This window comes from Gadus morhua, chromosome 11 (assembly GCF_902167405.1).
Source record: "Gadus morhua chromosome 11, gadMor3.0, whole genome shotgun sequence".
NCBI lineage: Eukaryota > Metazoa > Chordata > Actinopteri > Gadiformes > Gadidae > Gadus > Gadus morhua.
The window spans coordinates 6,535,470-6,547,969 of NC_044058.1; the positions used below are offsets into that span (position 1 = coordinate 6,535,470).

General features: G+C 50.0%; 1 protein-coding gene across 1 annotated transcript in view; it reads right to left on the bottom strand.

The window, feature by feature from the left end:
• The window catches only part of grin2db (glutamate receptor, ionotropic, N-methyl D-aspartate 2D, b), a 53,987-nt gene that overhangs the window by 25,782 nt on the left and 15,705 nt on the right, over window positions 1–12,500 (bottom strand). Inside the window, exons 2-4 of the mRNA XM_030371358.1 lie at window positions 7,545–7,885; window positions 6,540–6,746; window positions 4,040–4,306 (exon numbers count right to left, since the gene is read on the bottom strand). Of these exons, the coding sequence (XP_030227218.1) occupies window positions 4,040–4,306; window positions 6,540–6,746; window positions 7,545–7,832 (762 nt within the window). The 5' untranslated portion in view covers window positions 7,833–7,885. The remainder of the gene's footprint in view (window positions 1–4,039; window positions 4,307–6,539; window positions 6,747–7,544; window positions 7,886–12,500) is intronic.

Below are 12,500 nucleotides of genomic sequence, written 5' to 3' on the forward strand. Positions count from 1 at the left end.
TGAGGGAGGGTGAGCGAGAGTCACACACACACACACACACACATGCACACACACACAGTTGTACACATATAGACACACATACACTTACACACACAGGAAAAAGGGGACGACAGCATATGTGTGTTTGAGTGTGTGTGCACGTGTGTGTGGTTTTTGTGACGCCCTCCTAACCAGGAGGTGTGCGACTTTCCTTAATGAGCTCGGTCCTGATGAAACAGGATACAATAATGAACAAAGAAAAGAGGAGTGGAACAAGATGGCAGGGACCGACTGAGAGACAATGACATTTCACAGAGAGAGAGAGGGAGAGAGAGAGAGAGAAAGAGAGAGACATATATATATATATATATATATATATATATATATATATATATATATATATATATAGAGAGAGAGAGAGAGAGAGAGAGAGAGAGAGAGAGAGAGAGAGAGAGAGAGAGAGAGAGAGGGATAGACACACGCACACAGACTCGTGTCTCTGTGTATGTGTATCTTTCTCTCTGGCTTAAGAGCAAGCAGTGATTTTGAGGAATGGTTAAATCATGGTTAAGTTGTTCGTTAAAGATGGTTCACTTTGGCCATGAGGGATATCAGGAAGATGAGTAGCAGGAAGAGAAACAGGAAGTACTGCGAGGTGGGGGAACAGAGTAGTCTGAGGAGAACGAAGGGGGGAGAGAAGAATGTGGAGTTTGACATATTCTTGGGTGAGGTCAGGGAGTAGAGAGATAAAAAGATGTTTGTGACAACAACGGGTTTGGTTGGGAGAGAGACGTAAAGCATCAATGCAGAGAGGGAGAGAACTAGATAAACACACACAAGAGGAATGAGAGGGGAGTTAAAGAGGAGAATGAAAGGAAAAGCAGCGAGAGAGAGGGAGAAAGAGAGAAACAGAGAAGAGCTTACGACGGAAACACACACAAGGAATGAGGCAGCACAGAGAGAGAGGGAGAGAGACAAAGAGAGAGTGAGAGAGCTATCAACAAGATGGAATCAATTCCTTGCTGTAGCTGGAGGTGAGGGTGTGAGGAGGGAGTTGAACCAACAAGGGTTTCTTAGGGTAGAGAGAGTTGGTTGTGGAGGATTGACAAGGGAGCGGGACAAAGAGAGATAGAGGGATAGAGAGAGAGTAGATAGAGAGAGAAAGAGAGAGAGAGAGAGAGAGGGAGAGAGAGAGAGAGAGAGAGAGAGAGAGAGAGAGAGAGAGAGAGAGAGAGAGAGAGAGAGAGAGAGAGAGAGAGAGAGAGAGAGACAGTGAGATATAGAGATACAGAGAGACAGAGATAGAGAGACAGCAAGATAGAGAGAGAGAGATAGATATAGAGAGAAGTAGAGCGACAGAGCGATAGAAGAGTGCTGGACAGTGCGAAGACCTAGGGTCTGTGGGGTGGGAGGTTAAGAGAGAAGGGGGAGTGGGGTTAAATGCTGAAAAACACCACCCAAGGACACTGAGAAAGGAGAACTAAAAACAGAGTCCGGTGGTGAGGAAAAGCAGGGGTGCGATGGAGGATGACGGCTGTTTCAAGCAGGACAGTAGTTGGAAAAAGCAGAGTGGGAGCACATTTTGAGAATTGCGTCTTCATTGAATTTTGAACTGTAATGGGTTGGCAAAACAATTAAGCCTGTGTGCCAATAAACCTCCAGTGAATTAGGACGGGAATGAGAGCGACAGACAGACACAGGGGGGAGAGAAACGGAGAGAGGGGGGAGGGAGGGAGGAGAGAGGGAGGGAGAGCAACAAACAGAGAAGCAGGCTTGGCTGACTCTAACAGGAAGGAGAGAAGAACCCAGTTATAAACAGGCACCGACACTCTCTACCGAAGGAACCCACAGGAAGAAGTGAATAGAAAACACTCTCAAGAAAGGGAAAGACAGAGGAGAAGCCGGAGATAAACTGACGAATATACAATGGCAGAAGCTGGAAGAGAAATGGAAGAAAAGGGGAGACAGGGAGAGAGAGGGAGAGATTTGAGTGCAAATCGATCAGCGGGCCTGTGGCAGCCTACAATGTAAAACACATTATCCAACATGGGTTACAGAAAGAGAGAGCGAGAGAGAGAGTGAGAGAGAGAGAGAGAGAGAGAGAGAGAGAGAGAGAGAGAGAGAGAGAGAGAGAGAGAGAGAGAGAGAGAGAGAGCGAGAGAGAGAGAGAGAGAGAGAGAGAGAGAGAGAGAGAGAGAGAGAGAGAGAGATAGACAAGGAAAATAGCCTGTAATGGAAACATATGCAGCTTCACTAAGCCATCACAAGCATTTATTAAACCTCTGATAAAGAAAAAAAGCTAGCCAAATAGAGAGGGACAAAGATGAGGGTGTTAGAACAGGCAGAGAGTACAGCGAGGAGAGGCAGGGGTTAACGTCAGCACTGCGTATAGGCAACCTGCTGCAGGCAGTATGTTATATTAACACTGACACTAGCGGTGTGGAGCCTAAGGAATCCAATACACATGCACAGGCACAAGCACAAGCACACACACACACACACACACACACACACACACACACACACACACACACACACACACACACACACACACAAACACACACACACACAAAAGTGCATTCACACACACAAACACACATAGGATCATGACATGCTTTCAAGAAAAAACAAGCCAATAAACTCGCACATATAGACAGCGGCACACGTAGAAAGACATACACGCACACGCACACACACAGACACATACACACATACACATACAGACACACACACATGTGCAAACAGAGAGCTGCAGTGGACATGCTGGGACATCAGCGATGACATTGAGACCCAGACTGAAGTGATGTGAGGGCGGGCAGTTCCAGTGACTGAGGGGAACATGCAGCATCAGAGATGGACAAAAGGGGCCGCGGGAGTTAGGGATAGCTGGCCATACGGAGATTGAGGTGAGAGTAACACCGGTCACAGAGAGAGAGGCAGAGATGGAAGGGGAGGGCGGTGGGAGAGAAATAGAGAGAGAGGGAGAGGAAGAGAGGGAGGAAGGGGAGGAAGGCCTTGTCTCTGGGCAAAGAATTGCTAGAGAGAACGAAGCAAGAGGGGGGTGGGGTGGGGGAGCGAGAGGAGGAGAGGAGGGGGAGAGGGGTGGAAGAACAGGAAGGGGAGTTAAAAAATTGAAGAGGCAAGATTTGAGGGAGGGATAGGACTTAATGGAAGGTGTTGGAAGGCACCGAGTGGGCAAGTAGAGGGATGGAAGAACGTGTGTTTGAAAGACGAGAGAACAGAGGGGAAGGAGAATAAGTAAAGAATTAATGTTTGATGAGGAAGAGAGCGGGAGCGAGAGAGCGAGAGAGCGAGAGAGCGAGATAGAACAAGGGTTCATTCATGTGAAGAAATGGAACATGCCAGCAGTACAGTCTGAAAACATGAGTCACTTTGGTAAAGGACAGTGTATCCGAGATGTGAATTTCAAGGGTGGGAGTGTATTTGCATAATCAAAACCACCAGCCAATCACACAAGTTAGAGTGACAGGGTTTGACGCGCCGAATCAGAGGGATTTATCGGTTTAAGGATGGAGGTTCGTCACCTTGGCAAAAGTTGTGCACAACACAGCCAATTGAAATCAGCCAGGTCTATATGGCATCGATCAAAATAGCGAATTGTGCCACGCTAGGGTCCAGCCCCTGAAAAAAAGGCTGAAGCTAAATTTAGTCCGATTTTTGCATGACAATATTTCCAACCTCCGCTCTCGTCAACAGAAGGCTGCAGCGCTTTGGCTCTGCACACCACAACACCTGTTACAGCGTGTCACACTTAGAAGCCCCGCCAGCCAATCAGAAGGACCCATGGTGTCTGCTTGTACTGTGGCAGTGTTCTTATATCCCTCGCCAGGTGACACGTGGACGGGGAGGAGAGCAGAAGCGTAGAGGAGAGAGGGGAGAGAGAGAGAGGTGCGGAGAGGAAGAGGGAGGGACGAAGAAGGAAGGAAAAACAGCCGATAGCCACCACCACAACCACGACCACCACCACGCTGCCGCCGCCACTTCCTCCCCTTTCTTCACCCCCTTCTCCCCTAACCCCTCCCTCCCCCCCCTGTCTCACCTGCGCCTCGTTCTCCTTGAGCAGCCGGCGGGTGCGCGCGCCCCCCGGGTCGTCGGTCACGTTCAGGATCACCACGCTCTTCTTCTCCCAGCCGATGAAGGAGCCGTCCGTCAGGCCCTCGACCACCGACAGGAAGTCCTGGTAGCCGTGGTGACGCGTGGACACCACAGAGAACGCCGTCCAGTCGTACTCCTCCAGCACCTCGAATATCACCTCCAGCTGGAGGGCGGTGGAGGAGCTGAACTGGAGAAAGATGGAGCCTGTCTCCTGATTTAGGGGGGAGGGGAGGGGAGGGGGAGGGAGGGAGGAGGAGGGAGGGGGGAGAGCAGTATGATTCTGTTCAGTGTACAGACACACACACACACACACACACAAAAACAACAGCAACGGTCCGGGCTAGCTTCTCTGGCAGTACACAGAAGGAGTGCGTTCAGTGTAGCACCAGAGATGCATGTTTTAATGGAGTATAAAACGTGAGACAGCCACAGGGCCAACGCAACAAGAGATGCAGTGTGAAGCCTCCACAGAACTGCAGGGGGAAAAAGGTGCTCTGAAAGGCTGACTTTTATCAGGGAGGGGAAGATGAATACTAGGAAGATCATGGAAGTGTCAAAAATGTTCGCCCTTCAAGAGTCAAAAGAGGTACAATAATTATTGTTGTTTGTTCATTGGTTGCTTTTTGGCTATTTCAGTAGGATAATGTTAAAACCTTCCTGGTTCATCTTACTGACACACACACGTGCACACCCACACGCATACACAAATTCACGCACACACACGCACGCGCACACACACACACACACCCTCACACCCGCGCACGCACACAAACAGACACAAACACCCACGCGCAAGTTACACAGTACAAACATGCACATGCGTAACCCACCCTCCTCCAGAACATCAGAGGCAGTAGCAGCCGCCCAGTTTGCTGCCATTTACAGATCAAACACGGCAGCATCCCGGCGGACCGCAGACCTTGACCTTCTGGCTACCGCCCCCTATCTCCCATGATGCCTTTCACCTCCATTGTCACATATATACAACTGTCACGGAGAGGACATCCGTCGCACAGCATATGAAATGCCATGGAGTGTCTAACATTTCAACCCGGTATTAAACCTGATGGTTCTCCTCAATGGAGTTATTTCAAACAGTTCTCCGGTGGGTTTTAGTATCCAGTGATGATGACTGCTCTAGGATTAATGTTGTACTATCAACATTAACAAGATCTGGAAGGGGAACAGGTCCGTCTGTATTGAGCGTCTGGACTATGTGGGAGTTTGGCTTGAAAGAGGGAACATGATTCACTTTTCTAAACCAAATTCAACACTAAGAGAAGTTAGACGTTGAATGATAATGTTGATGATGGTAATGGTCTTCATGTAACACCGGTCACTAGTTACGAGACCCCACTGAAACAAGTGAACACGTATATGGTTTGCAGAGAACAAACTGCAGTTATTGAAAACAAGCATCAGGTTCAGCAGGGGAGAACCTTGGCCGTCAGTCAACGCAAAACAACCCATGGCTGCATGTAAACACTGTCAGAATCGCTGTTGCAACAATATAATTTTTTCAAATCTCCAAACAGAAATAAAAAAAATAAAAGATTAATTCTAACGAGTGGGTGACAGTTTGGAATCGCTTGATGCAATATTGAAAATCGTTGTTTAGCTGTGTAAGCTCTAGGTAAACTCATAATGTGTATCTCAACGTGGTCGTCGGTTTGTGTCGGCTAACCGGTGAAGGCAACCTGTGCAGGTTTCTGCACAAGTCGCCTGAACCGGCTCCTTAAATCATTTGGGTGATCAACGTGATGTCAGGCAAACATCAGGTTTCTTGTAAGCCAAGTTGGCTTGACCAACCGCTCTAATCAAGGCATATCCTGCTGGCAAACAGGCCAAGCCATATTTTTTTTCATTTTTTTTAGCAGTTAGTTATTTAAAGCATTTGTTCCTCAGAGTTTGTTGCTCGAAATGACTCTTTTTAGGGAGGGGTACATTGTGTTCGTTCACAATCAAAGCAGCTAACGACCCTGTGTTTTACGGTCATGCCTCTAGACGTTAAAAATGCATGGACTCGCGTGGACAGATTCCTTAAGAAAAAGCACGGGGAGAGCAGCAGCCTGTCAGCGGGCCAGCAACAGATTTGGTTTGGCTAAAACCGATGCCAAACTTTTAACAGCACGCCTTCAAGCTTGTAATCATTGAGCATTAGTCACGTCTGCTTCTGCATGGCTGTGCAGACCTAGACTATCTCTCATCTGTGTCTCAAACACAAAAGATGCACGCGCCACCATTTTTTTTTAAATGGATACAAATAAATGTCCACAATGTTACCCACGCAAACGCACACACACATACACAGACACACACAAATACACACACATACACAGACACACACACACACACACACACACACACACACACACACACACACACACACACACACACACACACACACACACACACACACACACAGGTCAACACACCCTACCTACCTGTGGCATCCGCCCCAACCCTGCTCCCCCTCCGACTGCCACAATAGGCAGTCCTGTTTGGGCGGAGACAAACTCCAGCATCGGGGCCAGGGGCCCCCAGGCTGTTGGGGGGGGCCTCTCCTCCTCGTACACCAGGCCCTGCAGGGGCCTCGCTGCCAGCAGGTCACACAGCTGGGACAGCACCGTCTTAGGGCTGCTGTCGTTCACCTGGAGACAAAGGGAGGGGGGAAGAGAAGCAGAGAGACAGTGAGAGAGAGGGGGAGGGAGTGTGGAAGAGAGAGAAAGGTATTGAGATAGAAAGAGAGAGAAACAGAGAGAGAGAGTATGGAGGCAGTAAGAGAGAGGGGGAGGGAGTGGAGAGAGGTATGGAGACTTTAAGAGAGAGAGAGGAGTGAGAGACAGAGGTATAGAGACCATAATAGAGAGAAGGAGTGAGCGAGAGAAGTATTAAGACAGTAAGACAGAGAGAGAGAGAGAGAGAGAGAGAAGTGTGACAGAAATATATTGAGACAGTTATATAGATAAAGAGAGACAGCGGTAAAGAGACATTAAGAGAAAGAGAGGGGAGTGAGTGAGAGAGAGAGAGAGAGAGAGAGAGAGAGAGAGAGAGAGAGAGAGAGAGAGAGAGAGAGAGAGAGAGAGAGAGAGAGAGAGAGAGAGAGAGAGAGAGAGCAAGAGAGAAAGCTAGAGAGGGAGAAAGAGAGCAGCACCACAGATTGTAAAGGAAAAGGCCATAGTCTTGTGTTTCGGTGTTGCTTGTGTGCACGGTGTCATGGCACGCTGTGTCTAGCTCACAATGCGCACGGTGGTCAGAGAGCAGAGTGTGTTCACCGGGAGCTAGCCTAGCGCGCTACGGCCGCCCTATGCTGCCTATTCAGCTCAGGTAATGAAGGCAGAGGACAATGAATAATGGATCCACATTATTACTCCCTTCCTGCAGGCCCGCCGGGGCCGACCGTGCAGCACCGAGAGGAGGGAGGCGGTAGGGCACAGTAAAACGCCAACCTGCAGCCAGATGACGTTGGCAGACCCCCACTGGGTGACCACGCTCTCCCCCAGGGAGCTGTGCACCCGGCCGAAGCCAGGGTAGAGCACCCTTCCCCCGGGCCCTGCGACCGCCGCCTCGGCCTGCACCGTGGCGCCGGCGTGGATCACGGCGATGTTGAAGTTCATGATGGACCCGGCTTCGCGCTCCCGCGGACTGGGCCGGAGCAGGAGGTGAGGGGAGGAGTCCACCAGACCCGCCCACTCTGCCAGGACCAATAGGAGAGAGAGAGTGGGTATGGCGACCATGGCAACCTGCCAAGGGGGAGGGCGGATGTATAGCACACTAAGAGAGAGGGTGCCTGGGAGATGGGGGAGAGAGAGAGAGGGAGAGAGAGAGAGAGAGAGAGAGAGTGAGAGAGAGATATATTTATATAGATATATATAGCGAGAGAGAGAGAGAGAGAGACAGAGAGAGAGAGAGAGAGAGAGAGAGAGAGAGAGACAGAGAGAGAGAGAGAGAGAGAGAGAGAGAGAGAGAGAGAGAGAGAGAGAGAGAGAGAGCGAGAGAGAGAGAGAGAAAGAGGGAGAAAAGGGACAGAAAATGGAATAAAAGAGAGAAAGAAGAAAAAGATTAAGTCAAAAACAAAAGTGCATCCACTCAGTAATATCCAGCATAAGGAGGTCAAGTACAAGCTGAGAGGGGAGATGGACAGAATGTGAGAGGGAGAGACGGAGGGGTACGTGACGCAGAGAGCCGCAGAGATGGAAAAACAAGATTCATCAGATATGGTGCACCCACGTGAAAGTATGTACAAATCAGAAGGCCAATGAATGGGGAACACAAGGAGCAGAATAAGCATCATAGAGAAAATGGAAACCTGCAGTCAAGAAAATGATAAGAAGGTAGATACAGAGATAGATACAGAGCGGGAGAAAATAGAAACCAGAAGTCAGAGAATAAGAAGAAGGGCCAGCGAGGCAGAGAGAGAGTGAGAGGGAGTGGGGAGAGAGAGAGAATAATAATAATACAGCAGAAAGAGAACGAGGTGGGGGTGGAGGTGGTTATTGTGCTGCATGAATGATAACAACAATTAAGAGTACCGTACACACACTCGGACACTGATGTATGTGCGTACACACACACACGCACATATGCACGCATACACACGCACACACACACCGACACGCGTGCACATGGGCACGGGCAGACACATACCAAGGCACACGCAGATGCAGGTATACTGTTGATGCAGACAGCACAAGCTAATGATAGACCCATACGAGGGTTAATGCAGTTCACAGCACAAGTGCACAGAAACACCAAAATGCAAACCACTGCAGAGAACGATAATGATTAGTCGAGGAGATATCAGGGTTAATACGATGGCGCCACACACAAACAAACGCGCAGCACACACACACACACACACACAGACAACAGACACATGCAGCCACAAACACACCCAAATACACACACACACACACACACACACACACACACACACACACACACACACACACACACACACACACACACACACACACACACACACACACAAACACAGGACATCATTTTCAATTTACTCTCGGTGGCAAACAGTCTCCCTCCCTCCCTCCCTGCATTTCCTTTTCCTTTCCTTCTCTTTTCTTTTTCGGCTTTTTCTCTCTTCCTTTTCAATCTCCAGGAGCGGGGGTTGGGACCACAGAGTTTCAATGATTAACAGAGGGGCTCACAGACATCATATTCTAGCTGGACTCACTCTCCCATCACCCTCCACTCTTCTCCTGCTCCCCTGTCTCCACCCCTCTCTCCTCAGTCTCACAGTCTGCCAACTCTTTGACCCTGGCGAGTCCTTTAGACAGAAACGGATGAAGGCAGGCCCGCAGAATAGGAGATGGAAAGAAAGGAGTGGTGGCAGAGGAGCGAGGAGAGAGAGTTAGAAAGGAGCAGGGAGCAGGGAAGATGGAGAAAAATCAACCCTAACGTTGAATGTTGATGAGAGGTAAATAGAGAGCACAATGACTCACTGGACTCACTGACCGAACGTGTGTGTGTGTGTGTGTGTGTGTGTGTGTGTGTGTGTGTGTGTGTGTGTGTGTGTGTGTGTGTGTGTGTGTGTGTGTGTGTGTGTGTGTGTGTGTGTGTGTGTGTGTGTGTGTGTGTGTGTGTGAGGGGGGCTGTAAGGGCTGAGAGGAACCAGGGGGAGAGGGGCTGAGGGGGAGAGGGCTCGAGGACTTTTGGTGGGGGTACTTGGTCAGGGGAGTGGGGGTGGGGGTTGCTAAAATATGTGCAAGCAGGAAAATAATTATTGATTACCGGCATGTGTATACGTGTTCCGCCTAAGCAAACACACTGTCAACCCTCTTGTTTTGAGTGACAGCGCTGTGTGTAACCCTGTGTGCACGCATCGACGTGCATCAGTGTGCATAAGAACATTTGTGCACGCTTGTGCATGCTGCACAGTGTGTGTGTGTGTGTGTGTGTGTGTGTGTGTGTGTGTGTGTGTGTGTGTGTGTGTGTGTGTGTGTGTGTGTGTGTGTGTGTGTGTGTGTGTGTGTGTGTGTGTGTGTGTGTGTGTGTGTGTGTGTGTGACTGAGTAAGAGCAAAACAGAGACCGGGTAAGAAAATGAGAGAGAGAGAGAGAGAGAGAGAGAGAGAGAGAGAGAGAGAGAGAGAGAGAGAGAGAGAGAGAGAGAGATAGAGAGAGGGAGGGAGAGAGAGAGAGAGAGAGAGAGAGAGAGAGAGAGAGAGAGAGAGAGAGAGAGAGAGAGAGAGAGAGAGAGAGAGAGAGAGAGAGAGAGAGAGAGAGAGAGAGAGAGAGAGAGAGAGAGAGAGAGAGTGAATGAAGGCGGTGAGCAGATTGGAAGGGAAGAAAGAGGGGATGAGGAGAAGAGATGGAGGTGTGAGAAGATGGGGAGAGACAGGGCCGTTAGTGGCAGAGAGGGAGAAATAGAATGTAATAATGAAGCAGGGCGGGAAAAACAATGCTTGCTCTCCCTTTTCCTTTCCTCAGGAAACAACGAGAGAGAGAGAGTGACCAAGTGAAGGAGAGAGAGAGAAACAGAGAGAGAGAGAGAGAGAGAGAGAGAGAGAGAGAGAGAGAGAGAGAGAGAGAGAGAGAGAGAGAGGGAGAGAGAGAGAGAGAGAGAGAGAGAGAGAGAGAGAGAGAGAGAGAGAGAGAGAGAGAGAGAGAGAGAGAGAGAGAGAGAGAGACAGAGAGAGAGAGAGAGAGAGAGAGAGAGAGAGAGAGAGAGAGAGAGAGAGAGAGAGAGAGAGAGAGAGAGAGAGAGAGGGGCTGGTGCTGGTGCTGGTGGTGGAAGTGGCTATTGTGGTGCTGCTTTTGATGCTGGTGATGGTGGTTGTATTGATGGTAGTGCTTGTTGTGGTGGAGGTGGTGGTGGAGATGGTGGTGGAGATGGTGGTGGTGATGGCGGTTCCGGAGGTGATGGTTGCGGGGGGAGGTGGTGGGGGAGGGAGGAGGGGTGAGGAGCGGGAGTGTCCCCCCATCATATCACTCAGCGGATGGAGATGTATGCTACAGCGCTGAGCACACACTTATCCATTAGCTGTTAGCCCCGTCGCTGTGTTTCACCAAGGCCGAGGTGTTTATGGTGCACCCTCGCCCAGCGACAGTAAGAGACACCCTTCTTGGAAAGGTGAACACCATGTACAGCTCTATGTACCCCCAGCAGCCCCACTACCGCCACCCCCAACGACACCACTTCCATTACCACCACCCCCACCCCCACCACCACCACTACCACTGCCACCATCACCAAAACAGCCATCACCACCGCCACAACCAGCACCACCGCCTCCAACTCCTCCTACACTCCCACTACCAGCCCTCACAGCACCGACTTTAGCCCCAACCCCAGCACCATCACCACCACCTCCACCCCAACCCTAGCACCACCACCACTACCAGCCCCTGCACCACCACCACCACCACCAATACCACTCCCACCACCACCACCACCTCCACCTCCAGCACCATGACCCCCATCCCCACCCCACCACCCCACCACCACCCTCTACCCACTCCACCTCCTTCCTTTAGATTCTTGCTTATGTCTGGCCGGAGCAGGGCAAAGCGACGCCAAAATCAGAGATAATTAGGATCAGACGCCCTCCCCCCTCCTTCCCCTGCTCCCGTCAAAATATGTCCCTCGACCACACGACCCCCCCCCCACCCCCATCCCCCCCCCCCCCCCCCCCCCCCCCCCCCCCCCCCCCCCCCCCCCCCCCCCCCCCCCCCCCCCCCCCCCCCGCGTTCGTTATGGGTTCCAATCAGAGACATGATTCTGTAATCTGAGCTATGAAAAGCATGCAACGGTGAGGGGGCTTACTGTGACACAAATTGCCCTTTCACTCCTGACACACATAAACCCACAATCACACACATACATGTACACACACACACACACACACACACACACACACACACACACACACACACACACACACACACACACACACACACACACTCACACACAGATAAATTGCAATAAAAATGTGACTGTAATTGGCTCTGTTGGTGAAACACAAATGTTTGCACATTTCGGCGGTCTATCCTTTCAGATGAAAACCAAGAATTCTTGTTAAGAAATACATTGGTACTTCACTAATCTTTCGGTTTGAGTCAACGTTTGAATAGAGGGCACTGTCTCTAATTCCCTCTTTTGTTTAATACTCCCATTTGAGGAAGCAATCCACTGACAAGAGCAATCTATAATGTAAGCAACAGCTAAGTGACTCTTGAAACCTTGAGGATTCCTGCATGTGCTTGGGCAGGAGACATTTAGCATGCATTCAACAAGTCGTGCCGCTCCTGATATGTAAAGACCTTAAAACCGTCAAAGGTGTTAACTCCCTTGACTTAAAACTGTAGGCAAAGGCTTCATGGCAAAAATATATAGACGCTTTTCCACATTAAATATCATAAAACAGGCTGATAAATGAGTTGCTGGATG